At 40.9% G+C, this 15093-nt stretch overlaps 1 protein-coding gene across 1 annotated transcript in view; it reads left to right on the forward strand.

Moving 5' to 3' along the window:
* The window catches only part of DPP8 (dipeptidyl peptidase 8), a 1004126-nt gene that overhangs the window by 637849 nt on the left and 351184 nt on the right, over positions 1-15093 (forward strand). Inside the window, exon 12 of the mRNA XM_044077448.1 lies at positions 1770-1849. Coding sequence (XP_043933383.1) covers positions 1770-1849 — 80 coding nt within the window. The remainder of the gene's footprint in view (positions 1-1769; positions 1850-15093) is intronic.

A 15093-nucleotide genomic window follows, 5' to 3' on the forward strand; every position in this document is an offset into this window, starting at 1 on the left:
CAGATTAGTCCATCACCTGTGATATTGTTTTTTTTTTTTTTAGAGAGAGAAGGGAAATTGGATTGTGGGTGCTTGGAAGGAGGGTTGCTGGATGATATTTGAATGAATGCATTTACTTCTACTGGTTACAGTGGTACAGAGTCTAGTTCACTGTGACAAAATTGGCCATTGCTTACTGCTGTAAGTGCATGTCTGCCATTGCAGGCACAGTACAGTAAGGCAGCCAGCCTTGTTCTACGGTGATTTTCCATTGTCACCACAGTACTGTGCTCATTAAGGGTGCAGGTAACTTACTTTACAAGCACGAAGGCAACTGTGGCATAGCTCAGTATGCTTATTTCACAAGCCCTTTTATGTGAATACTGAAACATTTGAATAACTATGTCTGTGAGTTGACATAGCTGTCATGCAGTTGGCTGAATACGATTGAGAAGAAAAATAATGTTAAAGCAAGAGAAAAGAAGGTAGCAAAATGTATTAGAAGTTCTGCAGTATTTCTTTTTCATTTTAAAATGTGCAAGATATAAAATGAAATCTTTAAATATAAAATAGGTTAATGAGAACTTTTAAGACTATAGCTTCGAGTACAACAGGTTGTTGGATGTGAAGTCAAGTGTTTACTGACAGAACAGTGTAGCAAAGTGTTGTGTTTGTCTGCCCAATTCTCTTGAGATTATTCACTTTAGTCCTAAAATGGGACTCCTTCTAAAAGACACCAACATGCTTTTACAGTTTTTTTTTTTTTTTTACTTATTGCACCAGTTTAATATGCTAATGTATTATGTTTCTGTGGCTGTTAGCTATCCTGCCTCTGGAGTGCAACTCATCAGTTACATCTTTCATTCACTAAAATCGTTCAAGGGGCACATATGCTGTACATTGTTCATTGTAGGCCACATCAGTGATTTTGTTATAAAATATTCTTCGAGTCACACACCATAAGTAGTTAATTATAAACTTGAGTTCTAAACAGCTTTCTGTAGTTAAATCTATGCATTTTTATGTCTTTGAATTGTACTGACCCTAGTGCTGGATCTTATTTCCCACTGGGTTCTCCTTGGTAACTGTTTTCTTCGATGGATGGAAAAGTGGGGTGTTAACTTGGCTAACTTTAAAATGTTGCTAGTTGTTCAGTATCTTTAAAAGTCATCAAAGAATGTTTACTAATACATTCAGAACTAATTTCTAAACAAAGTCATAATAATCAATCATGCATTCTTACCACATTTTTTTTAAATTGAAGCCCACTGCATATACTGCAGCTTGGGAGGAATTCCTACTGGCATACTATGTGTAATAGGATTTACTGTATTGTTTTGGGATTCTGTCATTGGACATTGTATAAATAGCTTCCTTGCTGTAAGTCATCTTTTAAAGCGAGTGTAAAGTGGAAATAAATGTTAACAAAGTATCCAAACTAAAGATAAATGATCATTCTCATTGTTTTGAAGTAACTTGTAAAAAAAGTATGTTACATAATCCAAGAAGTGGCGATTTCCTCTTAATAAACTGTGTGAATGTTTTTGCAGATGATTTTCCTGTTACTAAACTGTGTGAATGCTTTTGCAGATGATTTTCCTGTTACTAAACTGTGTGAATGTTTTTGCAGATGATTTTCCTGTTACTAAACTGTGTGAATGTTTTTGCAGATGATTTTCCTGTTACTAAACTGTGTGAATGTTTTTGCAGATGATTTTCCTGTTACTAAACTGTGTGAATGTTTTTGCAGATGATTTTCCTGTTACTAAACTGTGTGAATGCTTTTGCAGATGATTTTAAGTGCCCTGTTAAAGAAGAACTGGCCGTCACCAGTGGAGAATGGGAGGTGCTTGGAAGACACGGATCAAATGTATGTCCTTTATTTTAAATATTTTGTTGAGTGGGGAGTTTCCAGAACCAGTGCACTTTCCTCATTTTTGTCTGTGACGGTCTTTAAATAAATCAACTGCTTCCAGCAAAAAAACATTTTTTGTAATTAACATAATTGATGAGCAACATTCATATGAACATGCATTTCTTTAATGATTAACTGATTACATTAGTTTACTGGGGGAGGTGCTTTGTTTGTAATTGCTTTGTGAAAGTATATAGGATGGCTATGTTAGCATAATTTCTGGAAATCGAAATGAACAAACAGTTGGAATGATGTGTGGTGTTCATTTATGATACTGCTAACTGAATTTTATGCTGACCAGTAAGAAAGTTACTATTTCATTGACATGTAGACTTGTCTGCTGATTAGCTGAACATATGTTTTTTTTTTTTTTAATTTAAAAGGCTGCCTTTAGCTGAATGTCACCAGTGGACCTAAGCCAAAGGTATTAACATGCTGCAGGAGTGATAACTAGCCATCATCATGAAAAGTGTGCATTTAAATAAGAATGGAAACAGTGATATCCATTATGTATCTAATGCAAAAAATCATAGGATGTCCTCAGGACCAACTCTTCTTCTTTTACTTTTACCACATATGATGAACTGTTTCAGTCCTGACCACAAAAGGAGTAGTGGCATTCAGAAGTGGCAGAATAGAAATGAATGCTGGCACTGCGCTACCAATTGGTCATCATCTCCCAATCGTGCCTCCTAACACCTTGCGCCTAGGGTGACTGTCCCCTTCATTCCACCCTGGCTACACTTCTCTGCTGCAGTGTAACAGAGATGGATGACAAAACATACAAATTCAAAACAATATTTGGTGTAATTTGATACAATAAACCTCCCAGCTTGCATTTGGTTCTAACACTCAGGATACCAGTAAATAACACAATTACTGAAAAAAAATCACCTCTTGCAAACACTGGGCCTGGACAAATGCAAATCTGCTTTTATTTTTCTTTTTAGTAAAACAGTGCCTTTGTATAAGTAAGGATAAGCCCCATCAGCTTCTGCTGAATTAACAACAAAATCTTTAATAAAGGAGTGTAGACATTCTTCCATTTCACCTTTATTTATTTTTGACATTTATTAATCATTCATGTCCAAAGAGGTTCTCCGGTTCAATCCTCGGCTGGAGTGCCTTCTGTGCAGAGTCTGCATGTCCTCCCTGTGATCACGTGGGTTTCCTCCGGATGCTTCCAGTTTCCTCCCACATCCCAAAGACATGCTGTAGGTGGATCGGACACTCTAAATTGGCCCTAGGTGTGTGTGCGTGTGTGTGCCTTCTGTGGAAGGTTGGGCGCCGGGCTGGCAACTCGACACTGTAAAACTCCACTGCCAATCATGAGTGGACAGGTGATCCACTGTGCCGACCCCTAACAGGGAAAAGCCGAAAGAAGAAGAAAGAAGATTAATCATTCATGTCCAGCTGGACATAACATATTTTACTGGAGTCCTGGGGTAAAAGTTCACATTAAAGCATTACATAATTAAACTTACAAAATGAAGAACCAAATAAAGTAGTACATTTGCTAATAAATGTTAAACTGAATAATATGCTTTTTTAAATTTTTATTGTGTTATAATAATACACCAAAATTCCAAGGATTATCAAAAACCTGCAGTTTTTAATTCATGATAAAAAAGGTAATGGTGCAGACTCTTTCTTATGCAAACATGTAATAACTTTCTGAATAAACAGAGAAAAACATATGGAGTACTTTTTTTTCAGAAATTCCAGACTCCCCACAAACAGGACAGTAATACTTTTCTGCACTGACAAGAAGCAGAAATCAATTTGAATACTCTCCTGCAGAGTCTTCCCCTTTGGATTCCCTTACAGGAAGATCTCTAGACATTCTCAAAGTAGTCTACAGTGATTCTTTCTTACTGCAGCATAACAGCTTAAAATGACATTCCAGGCAACCATTTCCCCTCTGTGAGATGCCAGCTTCTCTTGCTTGGCAGCCCTCTCTTTTGCACACTGTTTCATTACCTAATTGCTTTTATTGACTAAACCATGCAGGAATTTTCTCTGCCTAATGCAAAAAGGTGTCTACTTTCTTAAGAAAACGTCTCTGTTTACAACTATCTACATCATGATTTAAAACAGCTTTTATATGTACAATTATTTACATCATTTTATACACAGTTCTGGAGCAAGTCACCACACTATGTTATAAATATATTTTGTTAACCAGGTTGCTCAGCTGGTTTGAGAACTATTTTCATTGGAAGGCTGAGAGCAAGCTCTCATTAGGTGACTTGCTTATACTGACAAAGTAGGCAACTGGGGATTGAGGGAGTCAAACCAAGGACTGCAGGAAGGAGATAATTAGCAACTCATAGCATTGATCCTCTGCTAAACTGCAGTACAATTACTAGCGATTGCACAATAGAGATGAGGATATTGGGCATTCAGAGTAGATTGCCGGAGGTATAACTTTGCTTTCATATGCTACATTTGTGTGTGACAACAATGGCAAAATGTGAAAACATGCATTGAGATGCCAACTGTTGCCAAACTTTCGTAAAATTCTTTTTTGTGATGTGTAACTGCATAAGAAATAGTAGGAAGGAAAGTTGTATCTGATCCAATATGCTGATGTTCTTTGTGTTTCACTGTTGCAGTCATTACATTTGGGTAATCTGCTGGCAGGTTGCCCTCAGTCGGCCTGATTAACAAAGTCTTGGGTCCTGCGTCAGTTGCTGTCCCTTCTTCCATGACGTCAGGTTGTCAGGGTATAAAACATGCAGCCGACACCATTACATCAGTCTTTCTTGCTGTGCGGTGCCAGAAGCAGTTCACAAGTGCCGGTCAACCGACTCCTGAAATTTTTGTTTTCGAGTTTCAGAACCGAAGCTTCAACTTAAAGCTAAGTACCCCGTTAGGGAAACTTTTTCTTGCTCCTTACCGATGTCAGTAAAAGTTATTAATTGCATTACTTGTGGGAAGCAAATACCTCATAAGGATTTTCATCTGTACTGTATTCCTGGCCTAGGCCCTGACCACAACATACCTTGCTGTCGGTTTTGTGCTAAATTTAATCAACGCACTATTAGATGTCGGTATATTATTTTTGCTTCTAAATATTTTGGCTCACTCTTTAATTATCCAGAAATGTCATCGGTTAGCAATCCGACTACCGGAATACCTAAAAAACGCAAAGAAAAAGACAGAGACAGGCTGTCGAGGTCAAAAACTGACAACAACGCTTCTCCTAAGCCAGTCGCCAGTTCACTGGTACTCAGTGAGGCATTTTCGCAGCCCCTGATACCCGCTACTTCTGATTCGCAGGCCTCTACTGAGACCCATTCGGAGTCCAGTATGCTGTGAGATGCTTCAAGTTATGGAACCCGCAGATGTCTCTACCTTAGATGGGTCCGGAGCCACTGTGCAGGCACCGGCTTCTGAGGGTGTTTTCAGGCCTACAGATTTGTATATTACACCAACACCATTTTCAAAACTAAGGCCAAAATCTAAATCTATGTCTAAAACATCAACGCCTGGGCCACATGTGGAGGCCCCTATGCCTAAAAAACAAATAATCAAAATGGCTGAAGATTTAATTACTTTGATCAGGGGTAGCCAACCCCCTCCTTCTAAGAGGCCTAGGCAGGACATTGATTATGAATCTTCTGAATAGGATTATATTTCTTCTGACTCTTTTAATGAACAGGATTTGTCTGTACCTACTAATGAGGACACTGATGCAGAATATTCCATTCCTTCTGCTTCACCCCCTGAGGATATCTCTTTTGGGGAACCTTTACATACCTTACAGGAACATTTCCACTGGGAAAGTCAGGATTTCTCTGAATCTAAAAAGAGACTTAGGGATTTTCTTCTTCTTCCTCAACATAGGCCTTTGGCTATACTTCCAGTCCTAGACATTGTTGATGATGTTTTTTCAGAATCTAGTATGGCTCCTGATTCTCTGCCTCCGGCTCCATGTAAGCCAGATGGATACTACAGGGTTCCTGACTCCCTCAAATTCCTTTTCAAAAATCCTATTGCAGACCCTTAAACCATTTCTCAGGGTCCTAAGGTCATTAAGGCCTCTACTGCTAAAAATCTTACCCCTTCTGATAGATATTCCAGGACGCTGGATAGATGGGGTAAGAAGGTTTACACTTCTGCAACCTTGGCAATCGAGGCTTTAAACTGTCAATTTCATATGCTTAAATATCAGCAGCATATCATGGGACTGCTTTGACAGAAAATGATGTCAATTTCTGACTGCGTGGAAAATAAGGATTTACAGGATTTATTGCATTCAGCTGAACAAGTTGGAAAACATACTTGGCAATGTGGTTTTGATTCTTTGGAGGCCTCTTGTAGGGCTGCTGTAACTGGCTCTGTGCTACGAAGGCATGCTTGGCTCAAAGAGCAAACTCTGCCTGATCATGTTAAAACAAAATTGTTGGATGCTCCTTTACAACAGGACCGTCTCTTTGGTAATAAGGCTGAAGAAGTTTTAAAAAAGATGGAAGGTAAAGCTAAATCTATGCAAACTGTGAAAGATTTCTTACAAGTGCAACCTCCAAGATTTAGTAGGCACTGGCCTACTAAGAACTGGTCCTTTCCAGTTCCTTCGAGAACCACTCAAGTCAAACCCAGACATTCCAAAGGCTCCAGGTTTCAGTCACAAGGGACTTTTAGAACAAAACAATGGGGTGCTGCCTCCTCCAAATCTGGAAACAACAAGGCACCTCCCTATGGTAAGCAGTCTCAATGACTTCCCTCTACACTTACCAGACATTTACCTTTCAGCCGTCCCTTTGGGGGGGAAACTGGCACTTCATGTAAGAAACTGGCAACTTATAACCCAGTACAAATGGGTTTTAAATATAGTGTCCTAGTGATACAGATTTCATTTCCACACGTTGCCAATCCCAAACGGATGGCCAGACCTGCCCCCAAATCTGTGGGCAGAGGCCCAGAAACAAGTACTGTCTCTCATGAACATGGGAACTATTCAGCCAGTCCCAGAAGAGGAAAAGGGACAAAGTTTATATTCAAGACTTTCCTGGTACCCAGAAAAGACAAATTATGGCGTCCAATTCTGGACTTATCTGCTCTAATCACATTTCTGGACATTCCAAAATTCAAGATGCTGACTCTTCAACAGTTAATTCCTATGCTAGGCAAAGATGCCTGGTTGGTCACTCTAGATTTAAGAGGCTTACCTGCATATCCCAATCAGGGAATCTTGCAGAAGATACTTCCGCTTCAAAGCAGGCTATTTGCATTACCAGTTCTCTGCACTGTCCTTTGGCTTATCTACTGTGCCCAGGGTCTTTACAAAGTGCCTGGCTCCAGTAATTGCATTTTGCAGGCAAAGAAATATTCAAATATATCCATACCTGGACGATTGTCTAATTCAGGCTGAAAACAGGGACATTCTTCAAAAACATCTGGTGTTTGTAAAAAAAGTTCTAACTTGTCTAGGGTAAACCATAAACAAAAAGAAATCACAACTGGTACCCTGTCAAAAAATTACATTCCTGGATGCAAGCTTGAATACAACTGCCCAGACGGCTTACTTTATGCCAGAAAAGCAAATTCATTTGGTGACTTACTTCAGACAGGTGGCCACAAAAACCCTGCTATCTGCAAGACAAATTCTGCAAGCCTTGGGGTTCATGGTCTCCTGCATTCTTCTATTTCCATATGCAAGACTGCATATGAGGAAACTTCAGTGGTACTTAAAGAGTTTATGGAGTCAACATTGTCACAGCCTGGAAACAATGATTCCTATCATACCTTGCCTGCATCTAGAGTTCCTATGGTGGGCAGAGGCCTGCCACCAAAACAAGGGACTGCCATTCACTCCACCCCTGCTGCCCAAACCCTAACTACACACGCATCAGACTATGCTTGGAGGGGCTCATCTGGCAGGGAAGTGCATTCAGGGCAAATGGAGCCCAAATCAAATGCACCTTCATATCAATCAAAAAGTGATGCTAGCTGTACAGAATGCAGTGACAGCCTTCAAGGACTACCTTCATCCAGGACAATTAGTGATAAAGACAGACAACACCACAGTTATGTGGTACATAAATAAGCAGGGGGGTACACACTCCTATCCCCTTTTCAGACTAGCCATGGCATTGTGAAATACAGCCTTGACCTATCAAATTCAACTACAAGCTCAATTCCTGTCAGGAAAGCTGAATACTCTGGCAGACTGACTAAGCAGAAATCTCATGGACCCACACGAATGGAAACTGGGACCACGGATTTTCAACATGTTGACAAGCAAATGGGTGAGTCCAGACATAGATCTTTTTGCCTCACCCCAGATCTGTCAGTTGGACAAATTCTGCACAAGAACTTATCACAAAAAAGCCTGGAAAATGGATGCTGTATCATTCAGCTGGAAAAACCTATCAGTCTATGACTTTCCCCCTCTGCCTCTGCTCTCCAAAGTTCTACTAAAAGTCAAACAGGACAAACCAAAAATTATTTTGATTGCTCCAGACTGGCCTCGCCAACACTGGTACCCACTCCTGCGCAATGTGTCACACCTTCCACCGTGGCACCTGCCTCAGACACCTTACTTACTGTCTAAGCAGAACAACCAAATTCTGCATACTCATCTCCAAACTTTGAATCTTGCAGCATGGCTAATCACCTAAATTCACCCTTAGCATCCCTCAGCAAACCTGTGATGGATGTCATTTTGGAGGCAAGAAGGCCTAGTACTAGAAAGTCGTATGCTGACAAATGGAAAAGATTCTGTGCCTGGAATCAATCACAAGGGATAATCACAACAGTGCCCAATATTCCTCAGATTTTACAATACATAACTGAGATGCTTCACAAGGGCCTGTCCTTTTCTTCCATAAAAATCCATGCCTCAGCCATTTCTGCTCATTACAACACAGAACCTCCCCTCTTCTTTCATCCTCTGCAACAGCAGTATCTCAGAGGGGCCAAAAACTTGACCACCCAGGAGAGCTCCAGCCCCTGCCTTGGACCTCAATTTTGTATTGGAAAAACTCACTCTCTCTCCTTTCGAGCCAGCTGCTACAGCAGACTTAAAATTTCTCTAATGGAAAACAGCTTTCCTTTCAGCAGTCACTTCAGCTAGAAGGATTTCCGAATTACAGGCTCTTATGGCAGTGGAGCCTTTCATTATTTTTCATGCGGACAGGATGTCTCTCAGGACCAATCCATCCTTCATGCCTAAGGTGGTATCCAGTGTGGCTCTTAATCAGACCATTCATTTGCCAATTTTCTTTCCCAATCCACAGAACAAGGGGGAATGGATTCTGCATTCATTGGATGTACACAGAAAACTTTGATTTTACTTAAACAGGACAAAATCTCAAAGAAAATCTGAACAACTACTGGTGGCATTTGCTGCAGGGGCATAGGGAAAAGCTATTTCAAATCAGACTATTTCTAAATGGATAAGCCATTGTATTAGTTTCTGCTATATGCACCATGGTAAAACTATCCCCAGGGGATCAGATCTCATTCTACCAGGGCTGCATCTACTTCTACAGCTTGTCTCAGAGGTGTTCCTACCAGAGACATTCTAGAAGCTGCTACCTGGAGCTCAGTTCATACGTTCACCAAACATTATCATTTACCTCTCTTCTCTAAATCCATAGCTGGCTTTGCCTCTGCTGTCCTGCAGGGTCTTATAGCTGGTCCTAATGCTGTATAAATCCATCCTCCCAACCATAGCTTTGGGAATCTATCCAAATGTAATGACTGGAACAGTGAAACACAAAGAACATAGTACAGTTGTGTACACTTACCATAAATGTTGATGTTCGAGTGTATTCATTGTTGCAGTCCTGGTTACCCTCCCTCCAACCTCCTGTTTTTCTCTTACTATATCTCTACTTTCCTTTACTATACTTAAAAGCCTTTTTGGTGTATTTGCTTTTGTTTGGAGGTATATCTTTGTGTTTTTAATTACTTAAATATTTGTCTCCCCATTTGGGGGGCACCTGACATCTGGGGCAAGAAAAACTGATGTAATGGTGTTGGCTGCATGTTTTATACCCCTGACGACCTGACGTCATGGAAGAAGGGACAGCAACCCATGCAGGACCCAAGACTTTGTTAATTAGGCCGACTGAGGGCAACCTGCCAGCAGATTACCCAAATGTAATGACTGCAACAGTGAATACACTTGAACATCTACATTTATGGTAAGTGTACACAACTGTACTTTCCCAGTATTCTGATCTAAGGCCTTAGGGAACCATTGGCTTAGCTTTGGATGACTTAGACACCTCTTGCTTGTGGATGCTGAGAAGGCCCTCAATGTCTTTATTGGATACCTGTCCTGGTAAACCTACAGACTCAAAAAGCCAGCCCTTGATAAGTAGGCAACCACCTTTTCATTGCCAAATTAGGATATTTCTTATTGGAACTTACGATTTTGCATGACATGCCTTAGATTCATAGAGGGCAAAATGTTTTGTTCACTTTATCAAAATTAGACAACTAACTTGTTTAGCATTCACATTGTATTGTTTTGTAGTCGTGTTATAGTCCCTGTGTTACAGTATTGTTCTTTCATGCACTACTTAGAGGAAATTGGTAGATAGTTATATTAAAATATCAGAACTTTTAATATGTTTGCCACTTTAATTTGGTCAAAACTGTCCTATAAAATAGGGGTAGGTGACAGCCCTATTTGTGAGGTGTTTATTTTGTTTTTAGTGACTTTCAGGCAAATGTTTACCACACTGTTTTCTTTAACAATGACCTTTGAGATATTAGCCATTTTGGAATGTGCCAGATCCATTTCTGCCTCCAGTCTACTTTGAATTTCGCCACTTTTCCCGCATTATCTAACCCATTGATCATGATTGCATTCCCAGTGAAGAAGTTTTAAAGCCAATGCTGGTGACTGGACAAAATGTCCAGGTCCAAGAAATTTCATTGTGTTCATTTTTATTTGTAGGTATTTTAACCCTGCAGAACACTTCACCATTTGCTAGAGTCATTGATCTTCAGTCTTCAAATTCCTAAAGAATTGGAAAGGCATAACATAGAGGATTATGGTCAGGTCACCAAACATAACCTGTTTATTATGTGTTTGAGACATTGATGCCAAGAAATTCACCTGAAGAGCAAAGTTCAACAGTTGAATCTTGGCATCCATGTTGAGAACAAATAATTAAAGGTTATGATCGAAGATCTGATCATAATTCGTTGTAGTACATGGAGCTTTATCTACTACTAGTTAAGGTAAAAAGCTAAGAGTTGTTCCTGTTTTCAAAGCTGTAAAGCACTTAGTGAGCACCGTCATGAAAACAGTGTACTGCAGTCCCTTTATATTTACAGTCACTGTGCCATGCCTCTTAAATGCCCAGATTTTTGAAGAATGTTCTGATTTTTACCCATATATTTGGTCTGTTCCTCATAAAATCTTTGGTTTTCTGAAAAAAATTACGGAGGATTGAAGTCACTAAATAACATAAATTTGAGTTTCAGACTTCCCAACCTTCTTAAAATGTAGGCAAACATACACTCTGTTGGTCTTGTTATCTTCTAAGTTAATAAGAGGATTTCAGACAGGGAAATGCTATCAGTATGGACAGCAGGCAGAAACAAATCTGTTTTTTTATTTTTCCCCTGTCTCTGTTGGTCAGTACTGGCAGATTTGATTGCTTATTGTGAGACCAGACCTTAACAAGTTAAGTTGTGGGCACTTAACATTTGTTAAGATTGGGTCTCATGCTATAGTAGCGCTTAACTGATATGTGTTTTTCCAAATATCAGAGCATTATCATTGCACTCCATGCACTGCACTGACATTATACAAAGCCTTTAAAAAGATGTTTCGGATGGCGCAGTGGTGCAGCGATAGCATTGTCGCCTCAAAGCAAGAGGTTCTCCGGTTTGATTCTCGGCTGGAGTGCCTTCTGTGTGGAGTCTGTATGTCCTCCCTGCGTTTGTGTGGGTTTCCTCCTGGTGCTCCGTTTTCCTCCCACATTACAGAGACATGCATCTGGAGCATTTCTCCTCGGGCCTCCACTGAAAATTGGCTTCGTTCCAAGTCGGACTTTCCCAGTTAACAAATTATAAATAAAAATAAAAAAATAAATTTTATAGTAAGTCATAACCAACACAGCACCCATATGTACAACTACAGACACAGACTGTAGATACTCAGACTGAATGAAAGTAGTGCCCAGCCGTATGGCATTTCGGCTCCCAAAATACTCCAGTTTTTGCCAGTGATTAGGTTTTGAGCCCCACTAGTTGCACCACCTTTACCTTACTCTTCACTAAAACTAGTCTCATGTATGTGATGTGAGATAGCTTGCTGGCCTTATAACTGTGGGATTTGTCACGGTGTCTGGTATGACACTTGCTTGTTCACTTAGCAAGTAGAGGGTGATTTACAGTATCTTGAGAAGACCGTAATAATCATGTGGATATACTCCTTAGCTGGAAAGGATGAAACGTCATAGTTCAGGAAGTATTTAAAAGCAAATCTGTTTTCTTAGTCTCAGAAATAGCATAGTCCAAGGCCTTGGTGTCAGATTATGAACAACATTTAAATTCAGAAACTTGTCAAATCCAAACTATGTAACACATAGAAAGAAAAGAGAAAAAAAAAACATTTAGAACATTCACAGCAAAACTGACTGTAGTAACCTTAACAACTTCAAGAACCAAATTATACTATCTAAGTCTTCCTTAATCTCACAGTGATAATCCTCTCTAGTACTTTTAACTCATTACCCCACTTGTAGAATCCAATTAACCAGGAAATCACAGTTTCCGAGTAGGATGGCACATAACATCTTTTAATCTTCCTTTCCTCTCCATAACCATTTCATGCCCCAAGTATTCTTCCCTGCTCTTCAGCACTTCCATTTCCTCCCGTATTTTCCTAGACTGATTAATCAGGGCCATAATTGTCTGTCCAGATGCCCCACTTCCTGTTATGCATTCTGCTTAGCTTCGCTTTCAGTCCCCAAGCGTCTTTTTAAGCTCACTCCTGGTGTATCATATTTACATGTTCTTCTACTGGGATATTTGATGTTTTTCAGTACTGTATAATTGTTTTCTTTGCTGCCAAAAAAATAACCATTGCAGGATTTTTTCATCTTTTGCGCATGCCCCCTTCAGAAAGATCTCAAAAGAACATCTTTCCTAGTTTCTTCAATTTTATCTGACCACAATGTTTTAAGCAGCCCATGTACCTCTTTTTTGAATCTGGTTAATTTTGGATAACTCTAAACTATATAAACCCATGAGCCTGTGTCTCCACCAGCATACAGCACCCAAATGAGATTCCTGTATAAATTATTTCAAACTTTCAAGGAGTTTAAAATGTTTACAGTGGCACTTTCATCCAAACATCCTATATTTTCTTGGGTGGGCAGCATTTATTGGGGCTCTTGAAATTGCCATTCACTGTGTGAAGTCTGCATGTCCTCCCTGTGCTCACATGGGTTTCCTCCAGGTGCTCAGGTTTCCTCCCACATTTCCAAAGATATTCAGTAGGTGGATTGATCACTCTAGATTGGCCATAGCTGCTTTGTGTGTGTGTGTGTGTGTGTGTGTGTGTGTGTGTGTGTGTGTGTGTGTGTGTGTGTGTGTGTGCATGTGTGTGTGTGTGTGTGTTGTTATGGAAGAACAGCCATGGCAGGACTAACCACCTGGCGCTGAGAGCCTTTGATCTGCAGTAGTTTACTTCATTTGATCTTCAACCTGTGGGTACCGGATCTGTATAAGATCGGAGCCGGCAGCTTCACTAGCATCTGCTCCTAACTCCTCCCCTTACCCGTAATACACCACCACTACCTTCCATCCCCCAGATCACGTTTTCTGCGGCTAGCCTAAGCATCATGATTTTTGAGCTCCCAAGTTGTGAGTAGGGTTTCTGTCTTTGATTAGTGTTTTGTGTGTGTGTTCTTGCTACTGTAGGTTTCCTCTCTATCTCCCCTCGCTGGTGCGTCGAGTTTAAGGCCTTTTTCTTAATTTTTAGGTAGTTTATAGTTTGTCTTCCCCTCCCCCCCAGCCTTCTGTGTGCTTGTCTGAGCATGTGGTGAGTGGCGTGTGTTGTTTAAAACTTGTTTACTCCACCCTCGCAAAGGGAGGCAGCAGCACTAGGAGTTTTCAAGCTGCTAGAGATATGAGCCTTCAAACCCATCCCCCCAGGTCAGTCCGGATCGGGCATCTACTCCAGGTTCTTTTTGGTGCCAAAAAAGACGGGGGACTTAAGGCCCATTCTGGACCTATCTACTCTGAACCTGTCAGTTGCCAAAGAAAAGGTTTGGATGGTCACTTAAGAATCCATCATGCCATACCTGCAAGAGAGAGACTGGATGTGCTTGTTTGACCTCCAGGATGCTTACTATCACATAAAGATGCACAGAAGCTCCAGGAGGTTCCTCCGCTTCCATCTAGGAGCCACTCATTGTCATTTCCGAACCCTACCATTTGGTCTCTCCACAGCCCCAGGGTGTTCACCAAAGTGATGGCAGTAGTAGCGGCTCACCTGAGGCTTCAGGGGATTCAGGTCTACCCTTACCTGGACATTTGTCTCCTTACTGCTCCCACCAAGCATCTACCTTTGTCAGACCAGAGATTATTTCCTAAAGCTTGCACACTACCTAGGGATTACAATCAACACAGCCAAATCCCTTCTGAATCCTGTCCAGGTTATAGAATACATAGGGGCATGGATGGACTAGCTACAGAGAAAAATTTTCCTGACCACGGAGAGAGTTCGAAGCCTAAGGATGCGTGTCGCCTTCATTTACTGATCTCACCTTGTCTCAGCAGAATCGGTCGTGAAGGCCCTAGGTTCTGTGGCAGCAACCATAACACTCCTTCCGTGTGCTTGATTACATATGCGAGTACTACAGTGGACTCTAGTGGTGCAGTGGTCCCTGTTGGATCTTCCGTTGTCGCACCCAGTACACTTCAGCTGAGTCTACAGGTCGTCCCTTCTTTATTGGATGCAATCTTCGGAAATTTTAGAGGGACGACCTTTTGTTCCAGCTCCTGCCTAAGCCACAGTGACTACGGAAGCTTCCCAACTAGGGTGGGGGAGGCATTATTCGGGAAGGACAGTCCCAAGGCATGTGGTCCCTGATCGAGACCAGTTTTCATATAAACGTTCTGGAGATGAGGGCGGTCCTTTTAGCATTGCAAGCCCTTCATGCCTTTCTACCTCTGGGAACCATTGCAATCCAGTCAGACAACATGTCAGTGGTCTGGTA

Source organism: Protopterus annectens, chromosome 7.part0, assembly GCF_019279795.1.
Source record: "Protopterus annectens isolate FY-2018-M chromosome 7.part0, PAN1.0, whole genome shotgun sequence".
NCBI classification, from domain to species: Eukaryota; Metazoa; Chordata; order Ceratodontiformes; family Protopteridae; genus Protopterus; species Protopterus annectens.